This window comes from Thalassophryne amazonica, chromosome 19 (assembly GCF_902500255.1).
Source record: "Thalassophryne amazonica chromosome 19, fThaAma1.1, whole genome shotgun sequence".
Classification (NCBI taxonomy): Eukaryota; Metazoa; Chordata; class Actinopteri; order Batrachoidiformes; family Batrachoididae; genus Thalassophryne; species Thalassophryne amazonica.
In genome coordinates this window covers 42,922,440-42,941,159 of record NC_047121.1, presented here as the reverse complement: position 1 = coordinate 42,941,159, position 18,720 = coordinate 42,922,440, and the positions used below count along the sequence as shown (strand labels likewise).

Sequence of the window (18,720 nt, the reverse complement as noted above, 5' to 3'; positions counted from 1 at the left end):
AGTTTAAAAAGTGCACTGGTTTTGTATAAATGTATAAACCTAACTATTTTTACCATTCAAGCTGGATTTTTTTTTTTCTTTTATATACTTGTAATGGAAAAACTAATAAATCTTTTAAACATGTGAGTCCATCACATTGGCAGCTCATAATTTGTGTATTTACTGTGATGTGCCATTTGTCCATGAGAAATATTACACATTAAAATTGGTTCTAAAGGCTGAATTTGGTAATTTCACATTTTTGTTCTTGGTTCTAATTCTTGAGCTGTATGCCCTCAATAGTCCAGGATACGATGCTCACCCACAGTCGAGACCTCTGCAGGGCTGTGATTGAACTACCAGATTCCAAGACTATCACATTAATTGTCGGCAGGATATCTCAGATAGACATGAACTACTTTTCAATTCAATTTAGTTGGGAGGCAGGCCTCGGCGTCAGGAAAAAGGTGGTTCAAAATTTTGGTTTTGTTCTGCATCAAGTGTTGGATCTTTTTTTTTTATCCGTTTTTCCTCTCTTGATAACTTCACCCTAATTTCTTTCATCCTTTGATTGTGATCGAGAGTTACGAATGTAACTACGGTTCTATGAATTCCGGATGACCGCCAGAGGGCGGTGCTTTAGCACCTGGATAACTACATGTGCGCAGCACAGAGGTCGAGAATATATACCAACAAAGTCACACCATTGAATGTGACCTGGGTGACGTCACTGGTTGTCTTTATATACCAGACGCACCCAGCGCTCGCTTCTTTTCGGAATGAACTCGCAAGACTCTGAGTGACAAGCAACTCTGGCGGTCATCCGGAATTCATAGAACCGTAGTTACATTCGTAACTCTCGTTCTATTTCATTCCTCCTGACCGCCGGAGGGCGGTGCTTTAGCACCTGGATGACTTAATGCCAACAAGGTCACGAAGAGTCACACACCTCGCATCAGCAGTGGGGAGTGGAGGCAGACAACACCGCCGAAGTCACCGCAGGAGGAGCGGCCACATTCAGTCTGTAATAGCGTGCGAAGGTACAGGACGAAGCCCACGTAGCAGCAGCACAAATCACTCAAAGGGACACCTCTCAGTGCAGCCCAGGAGGTGGACACTCCTTTGGTGGAATGGCACGTAACCTTAGGAGGCTGAAGACCTCTGGACCTGTATACTTGTAAAATGGCATCCACGACCCAATGCGAGAGTCGCTGCTTTGAGACAGCACAGCCTCTTTTGTGATCACCGTAACACACAAACAGGGCATCCGTTTTCCGGATCCCGGCAGTCGCACTAATGTACTGCTTCAGCATTCGGACAGGACACAGGGAACCTGAAACGTAATCCTGGATCAGAATGCGGGACATACACAGCCAAGGAAACTGGCTGGTTAACATGAAAAGTTGAAATTCTCTTGGGTAAAAAGGACGGATTAGGCCACAGCATAACCCCAGATCCGTCAGAATTCCATCACAAACAGTCCCCAGCGACTGATAGGGCATGGAGCTCTCCCACCCGCTTAGCCGAAGACAGTGCAAGTAGAAAGGCAGTCTTCACTGACACCCATTTAAGATCAGCACTTTCAACTGGTTCGAAAGGGGATAAGCTTAAACCTTCCAGGACTAGAGGAAGGTCCCATGAAGGTACACGTGCAAGCCTTGGAGGCCGCAAATGTAGAGCACCTTTCAAAAAATGACACACTAAGAGGTGTGAACCCACTGACTAGCCAACATAGACGGGCCGGGCAGAGATTGCAGCAACATAAACCTTCAAGGTAGCGACAGAAAGTCCTTTCTCCAGCAGTTCTTGTAAATATTTGAGGAGAATAGGCACAGGGCAATGCTCCGGGTCTAACTTTTGTTTCTCACAACACCGCGCAAACAGCTTCCATCTGTTGTCATACAAAGCCCTGGTAGAAGCAGCACGTGAATTAAGGATAGTCTGAACAACAGCCTGGTCACAAGAACTTAACAAGGAGTCTGGCCCCTCAACGGCCACAGATACAGTTGAAGGCGTTCTGGGTGAGGGTGCCAAATCCTCCCCTGTAGCTGTGACAACAAATCCTTCCTCTCCGGGAGAGTCCAAGGTTCTCCCTCGAGGAGTTTGTAAATCATGGGAAACCAAATCCTCCCAGGCCAGAATGGAGCAACCAGCAGCACCCTGTGGCTGCTCTGATCTATCCTGTGCAGTGTCAACATCAGCAGCGGGAGAGGAGGGAAGGCATAAAGAAGGCAATCCGGCCACGGGTGAGCCAATGCATCCTGCCCCAGCGGGCTGTCTGGTTCCAAGAGGGAGTACCATCGTGGGCAATGTGTCGAGGTGTTTGAAGCGAAAAGGTCCACTTCCGCTGCACCATATTTCTGCCAGATCATTTGGACCACAATCGGGTTCAGTCTCCACTCTCCCGGTGGTGGTTTCTGTCTGGAGAGTAAATCCACTGCACTGTTCTGTACACCGGGCAGATGAACTGCTCTGACACTCTGAAGGCGAGGCAACGCCCATAAGAGAAGCTTCAGAGTTTCTGCCAATGAGTGATTGGACCTGGTGCCCCCCTAATGGTTTATGTGATAGACTGTTGACGTGTTGTCCGACTGGACAAGAACATGTCTTCCTCTCAGGGCTGGGAGGAAATGCTTGAGAGCCAGTCGCACAGCGCGAAGCTCCAGCACGTTTATGTGTTGGAGTCTCTCCTGGGGACTCCAGACACCCCTCACCATCCTGTGATTCCACACGGCCCCCCAACCTTTGAGTGATGCATCTGTAACAACCACCTCTTGGCGAGAAGGAACAGAGCCTAGAGCAGGGGTAGGCAACCTGTTCCAGAAAGAGCCATGAGGGTGCAGGTTTTCTTTGCAGCCACTGACTCCACCAGGTGATTTCACTGATTAACTGATTCCATCTGCTCAAGTGATATTAATCAGTAAAATCACCTGGTGGAGTCATCGGCTGCAAAGAAAACCTGCACCCTCATGGCTCTTTCTGGAACAGGTTGCCTACCCCTGGCCTAGAGAGACACCCTTGCAGATGAAGTCCACGTTCCCCCAGGGTTTGAGGTGCAGAAGGCACTGGTTGGAGAGTCCGTACAAGCCTGTGCTGCTGCAACTTCAAGTTGAGGCCTAGGTGTTGATCCAAATCTGTAGGGGACGTAAGAACAGAAGTCCCAAAGGTACCACTAGCGACATTGCAGTCAATTTGCCCATCAACCGGAGCAGCAAACCAAAAGGCAGCGTCACAGGCCCGTTGAATGTTGAGACGAGACGAATTACATCGTCCACTCTCTGCGGGAATGACGATGCAGTCATAGTCAGGGAGTTGATGGCAATGCCGATGAAGGTCGTTTGTTGACTGGGAACAAGAGAACTCTTTGCAAAGTTCACTGTGAGTCCTAAATGAGAGACATGGTTCAGTAGAAGAGCTGTGTCGTTGTTCGCCTGCTCCTGAGTCGGAGCGCAGACAAGCCAATCATCTAAGTAGGGTAGGATTCTTAATCCAAGAGCTTGCAGTGGGGCTAGCGCTGCAGCCATACATCTGATAAATGTACGAGGGGCAAGAGAGAGGCCGAAAGGAAGCACCCAGAACTGGTATGCCTGACCTTCGAAAGCAAAGCGGAGAAACTGCCTGTGATGAGGCGCCACTGGCACATGGAAATAGGCGTCTTTTAAGTCGACACTTGTGAACCAGTCTCCTGGTGTGATAGTTTGAAGGACGTCTACTGTGCAGAGCATGTGAAACTGCAGCACTTTGATATAACGATTCAGATGTCGGAGATCGAGGATAGGACGAAAGCCGCCATCCGTCTTTGGAACAAGGAATTAAATTGAATAGAACCCCCTGAGCTGGTCTGATCAGTGAACTGGCTCTATGGCCCCCTTCTCCAGGAGTTCCAAAATCTCCCGTTGTAGGGCAGCAGACTGCACCGAGTTGGAAACAGTCATCCTCACCCCATTGAACTTTGGAGGACGACATCTGAACTGAATTCTGTAACCTTCGAACAAGGTTGAAATGACCCATGGGTCTTGAACTTGAGCCTCCCAGTGGCCGAGTTGATTTTGTGAAAAACGGCTGGGGGCCAAACATTGGTAGTCAGACCCCGACCACCTCTGCCTCGCATCCCTGAGGACCTCTGGGCGCGATTACTGGAAGCTCTGCGAAACCGTTCAGTTCTCGGGGGTCTGCCCGTAGGCTCACAAAAGGCAGGCTGCTGGGAGAGCTGGCCCTCAACTGCAAAAGCACGTGCAGCTCTGGGAGTCGGCGGAAGCCTGGATGTAGAGTGAAAAGCTGTAGCACGTCTGACTGGCTGAGGTCTGGAAGACCGGTGTAGGTCAACAAACTGTTGCCGAAATTTACTAGCCTCAACAGCACGCTCTAAAGTTTGTTGGGCCGCAGGTCCAAATACTTGGCCTGGAAGAACCGGCAGCGAACGGAGTGTGCCTCTGCAGGATTCGGAAAGGGGGGACTGCGCAAGCCACACCTGACGTCTAGTGATGGTAAGGGTTGACATCAGTCTGCCAAGCTCTCTGGACATATAAGCAAAGGTTTGGAGTGAGGCATCACTAAGACTTTGCGTAGCATCATCAACCTCTGCCTCCCTCAAAGACTTTGAGAGGGCAAGGGCTAAATGGGACAGTGAGTTGCCTAGGCGACCGATGTGAGCAGCTATGTCATAGCTTTTGGTGAGGAGGTCAATCAGTGACCCTACACTGAGGGCGTGGGCAAGCGGGCATCCGGCCGAGCAGCAGCATCAGCTGGAGCCACAACCAGGTTCGCAATAATGCTGTCAACGGCGTGCATACGGTTCAGACCATACTGCGCTGAATCACACATAGAGCTAAGGGCTCTGCAGTCCTGTGATAGATGGGTCAATGGTTTGGGGTCCGCCCAACATCGGTGGAGCTCCTCGATATATGGTTGTGAAACTGGAACGTTGAACTCAGGCTTCTGAGTGACTTTGAAAAAGGCACTTGAAGCGGTGGTTTCCGCAGGGGGATTGTCGACCCCAAGCCTGGATAAAGCCAACTGAACAGCTTGCTTGACAAAGGATAGTCCAGGTCCAGTTTGCGGCATGGACTCTGCCTCGGAGGTATGAGAGCCCACTAATGAATGGCTTGGAGAAAGACTCCTCTCATCCTCATCCTCCACACAGTTTATATCACTTGTCATGTACAAGGAATCAGTTGCAGCAATAGACACGACATCGTCCTCCTGCTGAGTAACTACATTGGTCTGATCAGCCTCATTAGGGACAGCAGGAACTGTCACTGCATCCTTAGGCTGTAGATTCAGAAGCAAGGACTTAATCTGAGCAAACTCAGAAGTCAATGTTTCGACCTTTTCAGCCAAAGCATAGTCATGAGTAACCTTCTTAGCAGAAGGGGCTCCTGCATGTGGGCGTTTACGGTGCTTTGGGTCCTTCCTGGGGCTGGAGGCCAAAGTCGCACTAGATATTCACTTTCCAATGCCGCAAGTCTAGCAGATCTCTCTGCCAGTGGCTGCTGCACAATTAAGGCAGGCATCGCCAGTCAGGGCTTCCCTCAGGTGTCCGATCCCAAGACAGGATGGGCCAAAACATATGTCCATCATCTGGGCTCAAGGGAGCCAAACAGGTACTACAGCCATGCAACAAAGGCCCTGTCAACATTGTGGACTGCGTGCAGATGGCTAACGCAAGCCCTGATGTTACAAATGGAAAGACAAAGCGTGAATCACACGCAGTGTAAATAGTAACATGAGGCACGGAGCGGTGAAGCACTCACAGCCGTCAGCTTGACACGAGGCACGGAGAGTGAAGCACTCACAGCCGCAGACTCGACACGAGGCACGGAGCGTGAAGCACTCACAGCCGCAGACTCGACACGAGGCACGGAGCGTGAAGCACATCACAGCCGCAGACGCGACACGAGGCACGGAGCGTGAAGCACTCAGTGTAAAAGCTAATACTAATATGTTACGGGGTAACATATGTCATACATCATAGAATCCAATGGACGTCAATCTTGTTGAGATTTGGAGACCCAGCAGTCAGCACAGTCAAAAATATTCCATTTATTAATCCTTTTATTTCAGCCAATAATTGCATCACTTTTACCAAAATTGGAGCAATGTTAACTTTTTACCCATATATAAATGGAAACAGATCTTTGTCACTATTTTTCCTGTTTTTACCACATAAACTCCAGAACATTGTCATAGATAGTCCAAACTATACCTTTTGGAATCTTTGTGATCTGCCAAATAATGTGATATAGTTTTCAAACATGATTGGAGCATTTTTAAATTTTGACCCCCTGTGTAATTCTTTATTGATGCCTGTAGCTCATTAGAGGTCAGCTCTCCATATCTGAAAATAAACATTAGTTCATTTAGAATATATGCCAAATCTGGTGCTTTTATTACAGAATGCACAATTGTTTTATGCCGCCCCACTCATTTAGTATTGCTGGACGCATCTTTTGACCAGATTGGTGTTCACTGAAGGACACAATCTTTGAGAGACTTATGTTTTTGAAATGCAACAGGACCTTGTAATTTTCATATCTGTTCCAGCATTAGGACATTTACAACTTCCAGCTACCTCTGCTGTCACTGGATGCATGTTTGCATGAGAGACTGTTTAGGAAAGACAAGTTGATGTATTTCTGTCAATAAATATTTAAGAAATGTATTTTACTTTATTCTTTTGTTAGTAATCATAGTTTAATTGTAATCATTGAAATGTAATCATAATTGAATTTAAATCTATCTTTCCAACTATAATTGCAATTGTAATCGTAGAATTGCAAAAAAAAGAAAAAAAAAAGTCATCATTGCAGTTTTGATGTGCCCCATGTCTCCTATGTATAATAAACGGGATGATTTATTTTTTCCTGTATGATGTCAACCAAATTCTAATTTATTTTGAGTGGTTAACTTAATGATTTGGTTGTGCACTTGTTACCAAGGCAGTCAGCCAGGCACAGCAAGCTGTTAAAAGTTTGCAAATGTCCATTTCTCCCGTTTTACCATGCGGTGGCATTTTAATGTTTGTGTACATAATTAAATAGTTCAGGTTAAATCCCCGTTAAATGGCAAACTACACCACCTGCTGTTGGAACGTTGTAACTTCATTGTGTAATAAAGGCAAAGGATTCTGGGTAATCCTCAGCGCCGGAGATATACCCACTCTAGTGTATAGTTCAGTAGATATACCACCGAGGTAACGTGCTGTGATTGTCCGTGGATAAACTACTGGAGGTAAGATAGTTTTCCTTGGTTGGGATATTATTTACTTGACAGTATTTTCGCCATGTTTTAATGACGTCAAATCGTTTAAAAAATAGTTTATTTCCTGTTAGCATAGTTGGGCTAACATTCACATGCTTTCTTTCCAGACAGAATGAGCTGTTCATCCACACGATGACTGAGTTTAATGCCTTTTTTCACCAGTGCAGGTATGTGGTGTGTAGTCCATTAGAGTGGGGAATGTATATAATATTTTTGTAATAAATTGCTGAGGGTTGGACTGAAAGGTACAGGAGGCCTGAAGGGAAACAAAAACCCTGGTGCACCTGTAGTGACTACTGTATCACTGTCTTACATTACTAAGCCATATATATTGATTTATAACATAACTGTCAAAGGGGGTTATAAAATATAAGTGTAAAGATGATTGAATATATAATTAGAACAATAAATGTATCATTCTGTGTGAGCGCCATACATTCGCCCTATAAACCATATCGGAGTTCCGAGTGTGCATGTCAGGAATCCACTTCCGGTCACTGCTATCTTTACAAACAAACCCACGTACGCGCACGTCAGGCACTGCTTTCTGTTGCATCAGGCTTTGTTTACATCAGCGATTCATGCTTATTTCTCTCTCAACACTTGGACTTCTGTGATACACAGCTCCCAGACCAGCAGCAGATGTTCAACTGGTAGTAGAGGCAAGATGGGCAGGATATGTGCAGTGAAAGACTGTGGGAATAGCACATAATCTATTGAGATATGGAAGCAGAGAGTGTGTGGACTACACGACTGCAGGTTTGCATCTGGGGATTGTGATTGCCCAAGGCCATTTCAGCTATTCCCATTCCCAACTGAGCCAGGCAGGAGATCAGAATGGACAAAGTTGGTGAACAGAAAGCAGCTGGGCTCTGGCTATGTAAAGAAGTGGACACCCAACAAGAATTCTCGTGTCTGCAGTGTACACTTCACTGATGGGAAGCCCACAGAAATGCACCCAAACCCAACACTTCAACTTGGCTATAAGCTAAAGCAGGTGTGTGACAATAAAGCTTATTTCTTAATGATTTTTCTACCTGTTTTAGTGCTTGTTGATCCCTCCTCCACTACAGTGACATTAACCCTTGTGTGCTGTTCGGGTCTGTGGGACCCGTTTTCACTTTATTCAAAAGAAAAACTACAATGAATTACTTTTACAAACTTAGAATCATTGGCTTTGGGTCATTTTCTTTGAAGAACATAAATCAAAACACATTTTCTGTGACCGCACACCCAACACCCCCCTACACATTTATATTGCACACAACATGTACGTTTCCCCTGGACCCGGAATTCATAAAAGTGCATAAATCAGAGGACCTGTGTACCTTTATTCCATAATCTTACTATCTGGGCCTTCTCTGTGTGTGTGAAAGGGGGTGCGCACATGTTTCTGCCACTGCTGTTCCCACACAAGGTTGTAACATTGTATATTGAAAATTCAGGCACCCACAGCAGACACTTTACCTCCTTTCTTGGGGGAACCAATATTTTTTCTCCAGCTGCCAATCACAAATTAGGAGTGGGACAGTATAATTAGCTTTGCTTTGCCAGTGTGGGTCACTATCAGAACTCATGAATATGGTGAAACTATTTTCTGCTCAGAGGGCCTTAGAGTTTATTTTGAAGAGTGACGATGATGCAGAGGAATATGAAGACCATATTTCTGAAAATTCAGGTCTGAAAGTGATTCTAAAGAAAATGAAATTGAACTTCAGCCATTTACAAAATGAAAACAAGTCACAGGTCCAGCCTACCAAGTACCAGGCCCGTCAGGAGCCAGGACCAGACTGCCCGCAGTCTGCCTCACGGGAGAAAAATAGGTGTCAAGAAACGGAGAAATTGAATGGTCTTCTTTCCCGAGGGATGAGCCACCTCGCATAGCTTCCAATATCATAAAAATGCAACCAGGGCCACACGGATGGTGGTTCGCATGTGCAAGACATCAAGACATTGTTTGAACTTTTCCTCCTAGATTCAATTCAGAAATTATTCTAGATTATACTAATTTAGAAAGATGCATTTTTGGAGGGAGATAGATCCAACCCATTTGCAAGCCTACACTGGGCTTTTTATCCTAGTTGGACTTTTAGATCAAAAGGAGAATCCACAAAGTCCCTGTGGGATGCAGAAATGTAAGAGAACTTTCTGTGCCACAATGCCCCTTGAAAAATTCCACATAATTTCCAGTATGACAGACCAGCTTGATGGCAGAGAGACAAGCTTGCGGCCATCAGGACAGTGTGGGACAAGTGGGTGCACCGCCTTCCTCTTTTTTACTACCTTGGTCCTAATGTCACCATGGATGATACCATTTAGGGGCCTCTGCCCCTTCAGGCAGTATATGGGTGATTCTTTAACTACGGGCACTATTGGCCTTGTAAATGTAATTTCCACCACACCATTGCCTTACAATATAAAGCGCCTTGGGGCAACTGTTTGTTGTGATTTGGCGCTATATACATGTGCTCTGATGTCACTGTTTATCTCCATAGAAACTACCCAAACAATCTTTCATACAAACTGTTTAGGGACATTACAGTGTTGTGGTGGAAATTACGGCAATAGTGTGGGACAACTACATTTTGTTTAAAAAAAATCACAACAGTTGTATGACATTGAATACCCCAATTATGTTTTGATTATTTTACTGATATTTTATTCAGAGATTTTTTAAAACATTAGAAAAAAGTTTCTTTACCATTCATTTTTATCATTGAAGTCTGGGTGTGGGACAAGCACAAAACGGCAATATTTGCATATAATGATGCTGAGAAAAGGTGAAAAAGTCATCATAGACTACTAGAACAAATTTCTCAACACACTTTCATTGTAAAGATAACTATAAAAGTGTGAAATTTCCCCTTTTTTCTGTTTTTCATACAATATGATCAAAGGACATAAGTGCCATAAGATTCACCCATATGCCATCTAAGCCTGCAAAATATGGTATAAAGATCTGGGCTACTTGTGATGCAGCTTCATCATATGCTTGGAACTTGCAAGTCTACACAGGGAAGCTGCATGGAGGAGCTCCTGAAAAAAATCAAGACATGAGAGTCATCCTGGACCTGACTCAAGGACTCAGTGGACACAACATCACATGGGACAATTTTTTTTTTTTTTTTATATATATATATACTTCGCACAAGCTGGGACAGGAACTGCTACCAGCAGCAGCAGCCCAGTCTCATGTTGTTTTTGTCTTTTGGGGGGGTCCCATCACAAAGTGATATGCAACACACACAACAAAACTCTGCCCCTCATGTGCTGTATAGGCTGGTATGGAAAATCAATGTGTTCAATTGGTTGAAGGTTACTATATATGTGTTTAGTTTGTGTACTGTAACCTGATTGAATACAGTTAAAGTTTTTTGAACTTCATAGAAATCAAAAATTATGACAATTCTTAAACCATTTGGAAATTTGTTCTAGGCAAACCACTCAAATCTTGATCAAAGTTGTTTCTGATTTTTGTTTTTTTTATTACGTCAGAAATCGACCAAAAAATGACTGTCACTTACTTAAGAATGTAATGTTATGTTTATATTGTTTGTAAATTAAATTAATTAAACCTCTGTTGTGGATTTTAACAAAAAATGTTTTGATTGTATTGAATTACCTACCGAAAAATGCAGCGGGTCCAGCAGACCCACGAACACATGCAGAATAACAAAAATATGAACAGCACACAAGGGTTAAGCTTTTTCATGTGCCTGTTTTCATGCAGGCTGGTGACCAGTTTACTTGCCTGAAGAAGTTTTTCACATGCACACTTTTTCATTTCCTACCAGAAAAGCTTCTGAATATCGTTTTGGTGTCAAATTGATGTGATTTAGATGCAAAACGTCCTTGAAGAGCGTGCGCTCATGTGTGATATTGAACTGTTTTGCCAAAGCGAGTGAAGCATGGGAGTTTGTTTGTAACACTGGCATCCCATCAACCCCTGCGCGCGTGGAACTCCGATAAGGTCTATTGGGATATCCCATAATCCCTTGCACACCAGAGAGTCACTGCAGTCTAGCAGAGAAACCACATGAGAATTGCAAGTGAACATTATACTACCAAAATGTAACTTTTTATGCTTTTCATCACGTTAATAAGAGACTTTTGCATGAGACCTTGCTAAAACAAATATTCCAAATAATCCGTGTGGAATTTAATAAACGCAAACCAAATTTCATATATATATATATTACTCTGGAACAAACTGGACAAACGGTGCTGTTTGTATATAATCAGGACGTTAAAGAGCAAACTTCACTTTCACCTGGAACGACATGAACAGGAAGCGATCGCAGCTAACAGCGAATCCCATTTGAAAATAACAGAGAAACAACCTGAGCTTTGTGCATGTTTACATAAAACAAACAATACCATCTTTAAAAAGCAGATAATTTATTCACAAGAGTTTTGGGCACAATATCAGACATCTGGGACATGGGTCACATTATCTGCAGCACGCCTTTGTTGCCGTTAATGGAGTGAAAAAGCAGACTCGTCTTTAGCGTCTGTAGTTCTTCGAACGGTTCTGATCCGGTAAATACAGTAGTGTTCAGAATAATAGTAGTGCTATGTGACTAAAAAGATTAATCCAGGTTTTGAGTATGTTTCTTATTGTTACATGGGAAACAAGGTACCAGTAGATTCAGTAGATTCTCACAAATCCAACAAGACCAAGCATTCATGATATGCACACTCTTTAGGCTATGAAATCGGGCTATTGGTAAAAAAAAAAAAGAAAAGGGGGTGTTCACAATAATAGTAGTGTGGCATTCAGTCAGTGAGTTTGTCAATTTTGTGGAACAAACGGGTGTGAATCAGGTGTCCCCTATTTAAGGATGAAGCCAGCACCTGTTGAACATGCTTTTCTCTTTGAAAGCCTGAGGAAAATGGGACGTTCAAGATGTTGTTCAGAAGAACAGCGTAGTTTGATTAAAAAGTTGATTGGAGAGGGGAAAACCTATACGCAGATGCAAAAAATTATAGGCTGTTCATCTACAATGATCTCCAATGCTTTAAAATTGACAAAAAAAAAACCAGAGATGCGTGGAAGAAAACGGAAAACAACCATCAAAATGTATAGAAGAATAACCAGAATGACAAAGGCTCACCCATTGATCAGCTCCAGGATGATCAAAGACAGTCTGGAGATACCTGTAAGTGCTATGACAGTTAGACGCCTGTGTGAAGCTAATTTATTTGTAAGAATCCCACACAAAGTCCCTCTGTTAAATAAAAGACATGTGCAGAAGAGGTTACAATTTTCAAAGAACACATCAGCTGGCCTAAAGAGAAATGGAGGAATATTTTGTGGACTGATGAGAGTACAATTGTTCTTTTTGGGTCCAAGGGCCGCAGACAGTTTGTGAGACGACCCCCAAACTCTGAATTCAAGCCACAGTTCACAGTGAAGACAGTGAAGCATGGTGGTGCAAGCATCATGATATGGGCATGTTTCTCCTACTATGGTGTTGGGGCTATATATTGCATACTAGGTATGATGAATCAGTTTGGATATGTCAAAATACTTGAAGAGGTCATGTTGCCTTATGCTGAAGAGGACATGCCCTTGAAATGGGTGTTTCAACAAGACAGTGACCCCAAGCACACTAGTAAACGAGCAAAATCTTGGTTCCAACCCAACAAAATTAATGTTTTGGAGTGGTCTGCCCAATCCCCGGACCTAAATCATATTGAGAACTTGTGGGGTGACATCAAAAAAGCTGTTTCTGAAGCAAAACCAAGAAATGTGAATGGATTGTAGAATGCTGTTAAAGAATCTTGGAGTGGAATAACAGCTGAAAGGTGCCACAAGTTGGTTGACTCCATGCCTCGCAGATGTGAAGAAATCATGAAAAACTGGTTATACAACTAAATAATAGTTTAGTGATTCACAGGATTGCTAAAAAAGCAGTTTGAACATAATAGTTTTGAGTTTGTAGTGTCAACAGCAGATGCTACTATTATTGTGAACACCCCCTTTTCTACTTTTTTTTTTTACTAATAGCCCAATTTCATAGCCTTAAGAGTGTGCATATCATGAATGCTTGGTCTTGTTGGTTTTGTGAGAATCTACTGAATCTACTGGTACCTTGTTTCCCATGTAACAATAAGAAATATACTCAAAACCTGGATTAATCTTTTAGTCACATGGCACTACTATTATTCTGAACACTACTGTATGCCAAAAGGGTGCTGTGCAGCTGGTTGTACAGTCAATTAAATACAAAATTATGGCCTAAAGCAATTGACGTTTTTCTGCTATGCACAAAGTAACACTGTCACCCGTTTTGAAAACGCATGCACACTGGGAAACTTGAAACTGGCTTATTCACATTTAATCAGTAAACATGCTCCACTCGTAAAACAAACGCCTGACGTCACGATGTGTTGGCGTGTTGGGCTGATGCCTCCGGTGTGAAAGGCTCTTAAGAACTCAACCAATCAAGTGGCCCGATTTTCACTGACACACGGTTACACATGCACGTTTTTTTTTTTTTGTTTTTTGTTTTTTCCCCACACACATTTGTGAACCTGGTTACACACTTATGGATGTGGCTACACACACACACACAGCTTTTTATTTACACATTTTTAGATCTGGCTACACATTTGCAATACTTAATAGTTTCAATAATAATGCAATAACAGCAGCGATTGTCTAACTCGGGCGAATATCTGTGATTTTGGGCAACTGAGCATGGATGGAGGGAATCTGAAAATGCATACCGCACGACAATTGCATGTTATTTCCATTATTATCACTTACTGAGATACACAACACGTGGAATCACATTAACAGTATTTAATGTCATTTCAAAACGCATGACACCCAGCAAACGCGTACATAAAAAGTTAGCTCAGTTTAACTTTTGTCGTGTTGGCTGGTACCGCGCTGCTCTCCAAATTCGTCAGTGCGTCCTCATCAAGCTGGCTGCTTTGGCTGCTGTTCATTGTCGGACTATCCATGATAAAATTATTCGGAATATCCATATTGGGACCAACACACACTTCTCGCCTTTTCAACTTTTCGTCTGTGGACAGTTCTTGGGCTGCGCGCTATACCCGCCTGTTACTGCGGGCAGGTATAGACAGTTAATGTAAATGTAAATCTATGCTACCGGCCCAGCAATGCCTCAGTAAGTGATAATAATGGCCCAATACAAATCCACTATAGGATCACAATGTCAATGTATTAATTATGTGTAATCCTAAATGCCGGCTAAAGTGAAAGGCACAGGAGGCCTCCTGTTTCACATGGGTGTGGCTTTGGCGGTTACTATGTTGCTGGATTACGTTACTAATCCATATATATTGATTTCGAACACAAAACTGTCAAAAGGGGAATAAATACACGTATAAAGATGATTACCTATATAATTAGAGCAGTGAAATTATCCGTCTACGTGGACCCTTAACATTCTAAGTTTTTATTAGGGATCCCCCTTCTTAATTTTCATTCTGTTGTGACAATTGTTAACCCTTAGCATCTCAAGTTCCCACTAAAAGTCTCTTAAATTTTTCTCCTGCTCTGAGTTGTCTATCGCTGCTGCCGACACACATGGAAGGAAGTACTGGATTGTCATTCCTACACTTATACTGCCGTGTCTAATTCAAAAAATAAATGCACTTTAATTTCTAATTTTTCATGCACTTTAATTAGTAGAGTTGCTGATCCACAATATGAATTATGCCTTCCAGAACAGCTCTTATATAATCATGTAGATGTATATTGTCATTTGTATATTTTATTTGATAGATCACTGTAATTCATTTATGAGGAATGACTGTCCCCTGGTGTTGCTACATGATGTAACCGCACGGCTAATGTTCATGCTGATTGAATGCATGTTGCATTCCTCCTGGTAACTCTGCTATCCTGATGGGCATTGTTTATGTCTTTTCAGATTGAGTGGTGCTGTGACTGGGAGGAGTCGGCCTCGCTCCTTGTGATATAGGAGTATCTTATGCTCCACATATATAATGTCACCATCCCGCTACCAATTCAAGTACGCAAGGCTCCCTTCCCGAAGAGAAGACCACAAAGATTGTGCGTCTCTGCAACCCTAGCTTGCTGGATAATCACGTGCCATTAGTTGTGGTAGGAGACAACTGCTTATTCTGTGCTGTGAGCAGAGCACTATATGGACTCAAGGATCTGCTGCTCTGGCTTTTGACTGTTGGAAATTCTCAACACCACTTTTTATGACAAAAGGCAAACGGAGAGCAAGCAGCTAGTCTTTCGACAGAATTACGAGACACATTTGCATATTAAACAATTTCATGGATCTCACACAGTTTTTCACACTCAGTACCGTGATCGGAAGACCAGACCAGCACCCTTCATCAGCAGACATAATGGCGCCTTGGAATCATCGTGTCTGTGGTAGAGGTGTGCATAGCAGGATGGATGCTATCAAAATTATGTGGGCTGCTAAGGAGGTCCCAGACACTGCAAATAACTTGGCGCTGTTTCCTACTATGCATGCCCTGCCTCCTATTGTTGACCTGATGTCTGAGCAGCCAGTACAGCGAGCAAACGGTGGGAAGTTGAAAGGGAGAGGCAAAGTCCCAGCCGGCAAAGCACACAAAATTTCGACGCTTGACGTGTCAAAATCACTCTATCGCAAATCGATCCACGTCAGATCATCTGCAGTATGGGGCTTCCCTGCAGAGGGCGTTGACCTCCCAGGTAAAGTCAATCTCAAAACTGATGAAATCCTCAATTACCTTCGCTCGAGTGCTGTCCCTCTGGCCAAAATTCCGCCCGGTCGCAAGGAAAATTGTTATTTTCTAATTGACAATTCCATGAATGTGGAACGAAGGAATTCCGGTAAAAGCTGTTATTTCACAGATGATTGTGGAGCATGGGTCTCTGGCGCCACCTCTGGAGTTACCCACTACTTACAAGACAGTAACGGTCATCTTTCAGTGATTTTCCGAAAAGATGATTTGTATTGTAGGCGCAAACAAGAGATGTGGAAGTATACATATATCCCACTCGAACCACAGCCACATTCAGATTCTGTTGTCATTATTTACAGAGTGATAAAAAGCTCAAGCAAATCCTGACTACAAACGCGTTGTAACCTGGTTTACTGGTGTAGATGCAAGACCCATGGCCTGCGTAGAATATACTGGCAAGTATCCTGATGCCGCTAAGCCACATGGCAACAGCAAGCCTGACGACAAATTCCCTTATGTCAGAACTGACCCTGCTGTGCTCGAAAGAATTGCGAATGCAGATGCAAAGCTTGGACCGAACGAATTGTACGACCTTATGACCAGGGACACCGACATGCAGGCTGTTCCCCGTGACCCTAAGCAAATAAAGAACAAGAGATATTATGAAAAAAGAAAGCAGAAAATGCAGTCAACAAGTGACACTCTGGTTAAAATTAATCATGGGACTCACTCCGACGACGACATGCAGCAGTTGTTTAGCCTGATAGGTTCCCACCCGTTTGTACAGGGCATTTGCGGTGTAGTCGGAAGCACTCCTGCTGTGATCCTGTACACAGAAGAGCAGCTCCACGACTTGCGCCGTTTTTGCTTTTCCAAATCTGTTGCAGAGAATACCGTCCTGGGCATTGATAAAATACTCAATTTGACAAATTTCTGTGTGACCACCACTTCCTTCAAAAATCTGGCTCTGATTCGCCGAACAACCCGCGACCACCCAATATTCATGGGACCCATGTTCATTCATGGCAACTCTACACAGACTGATTTCACTCAGTTTTTCTCCCACCTAAATTCTAAGTTGTGTGACAGTCCATCCCCACCAGTTGTTGGGATAAATGAGGAAGCAGCTCTAAGGAATGCTATTGCAAACTGCATTCCTGGAGTTGGCTTGCTCACTTGTCACAGGAATCTGTGTGACCATGCCCAAAGAGCATTACATCACATTTCCACAGCGTCCACACAGAGGATGATCATACGCAGTATCTTTGGAAGTGAGGGTCTTACATCTTTTACCGATGAGGTTGCATTTGAAACCAAGAAGGGTAAAATTCGTTGCTTAATTGAGAGAGACTGCCCAGATTTCCTGCCGTATTTCGAAAACAACTTGTGCCCTAAATTGGAGCACAACAGAAGTCTGATTGAAAGGAACCCTTTCGTCACACCAACTTGGGCCAACAACAACTCTAAGTCTATCAGATTTGTCATCAAAAACAGGGTGAAATGTAAAGCTGGACCAGTGATCGAACTAATTGATCATTTACATGACCTGGTTCAATCACAGTACAGGGAATGTGAGAGAGCTTTTTTGTGCACAGGAAAATTCTCTTTAGCTCAAGACTTCCAATCATTCAAAGTTCCAGCACACGTTTGGATGAATATGTCTCAAGATCATCAAAAGAGACACCTGACCAAATTTCTGAAGAAGCACAAACCTTTAAATGCAAACAACCTACCTTCTGTGGATGACCAGCTGCTGATTCAGAAATCAACAGCCAGTAGCACAAAATTGGGCCAAAAGAAAAGGAAACGAAACGCCTGCACTCAAACAACTTCAAAAAAATTAAAATTCGAAACCTAATGATTTCTTCCTCTGGTCTACTTACTGTGGAAATTTTCGGTGAATGCGAGCCACTTTTCCACTGGTCACTGAATTTGCTTCTTAAATGTTCAGTCAGTTGACTTTCTGAGACTTGGAAGTAATTAAAGTATTTAGACTTGAATCTGTTTTTTTTTCTCCTTAGTGAAGGGTCTATACATTTTTAACTCCTTATTTGGGTGATTCTTTAACTACGGGCACTATTGGCCTTGTAAATGTAATTTCCACCACACCATTGCCTTACAATATAAAGTGCCTTGGGGCAACTGTTTGTTGTGATTTGGCGCTATATACATGTGCTCTGATGTCACTGTTTATCTCCATAGAAACTACCCAAACAGTCTTTCATACAAACTGTTTAAAGGGACATTAGTGTTGTGGTGGAAATTACGACAATAGTGTGGGACAACTACATTTTGTTTAAAAACATCACAACAGTTGTATGACATTGAATACCCCAATTATGTTTTGATTATTTTACTGATATTTTATTCAGAGATATTTTAAAGCATTAGAAAAAACGTTTCTTTACCATTCATTTTTATCATTGAAGATCAAAAGTTTGGGTGTGGGACAAGCACAAAACGGCAATATTTGCATATAATGATGCTGAAAAAAGGTGAAAAGGTCATCATAGACTACTAGAACAAATTTCTTAACACACTTGCATTGTAAAGATAACTATAAAAGTGTGAAATTTCCCCTTTTTTCTGTTTTCCATACAATATGATCAAAGGACATAAGTGCCCGTAGTCTAAGAATCACCCATTTATATTAACAATTATCAATATTTGAAAGGGCTACCCATGAGCAGGCAAATAATCAAGCTGCGACTGCAAATGCTAAAGAACTACAATTGTTGCTGGTTGTCATTGAAAGTTGATCTGGGGTAAGTTTGAGACGAACACTAAACTCGT

At 43.1% G+C, this 18,720-nt stretch overlaps 1 protein-coding gene across 2 annotated transcripts; it reads left to right on the top strand.

The window, feature by feature from the left end:
* Positions 1 to 7,107: 7,107 nt before the first annotated feature.
* On the top strand, positions 7,108 to 18,089 carry LOC117501034. 2 transcript variants are annotated; one of them, XM_034159838.1, is made up of 4 exons: positions 7,108 to 7,209; positions 7,347 to 7,406; positions 7,864 to 8,236; positions 15,150 to 18,089. In XM_034159838.1, the coding sequence occupies exon 4, from the start codon at positions 16,361 to 16,363 to the stop codon at positions 17,783 to 17,785; it is 1,425 nt and encodes a 474-aa protein (XP_034015729.1). In that variant the 5' UTR covers positions 7,108 to 7,209; positions 7,347 to 7,406; positions 7,864 to 8,236; positions 15,150 to 16,360; the 3' UTR covers positions 17,786 to 18,089. The 2 variants fall into 2 exon arrangements, with proteins under 2 accessions (XP_034015729.1, XP_034015727.1); XM_034159836.1 differs by lacking the exon at positions 7,864 to 8,236.
* Positions 18,090 to 18,720: the final 631 nt, after the last annotated feature.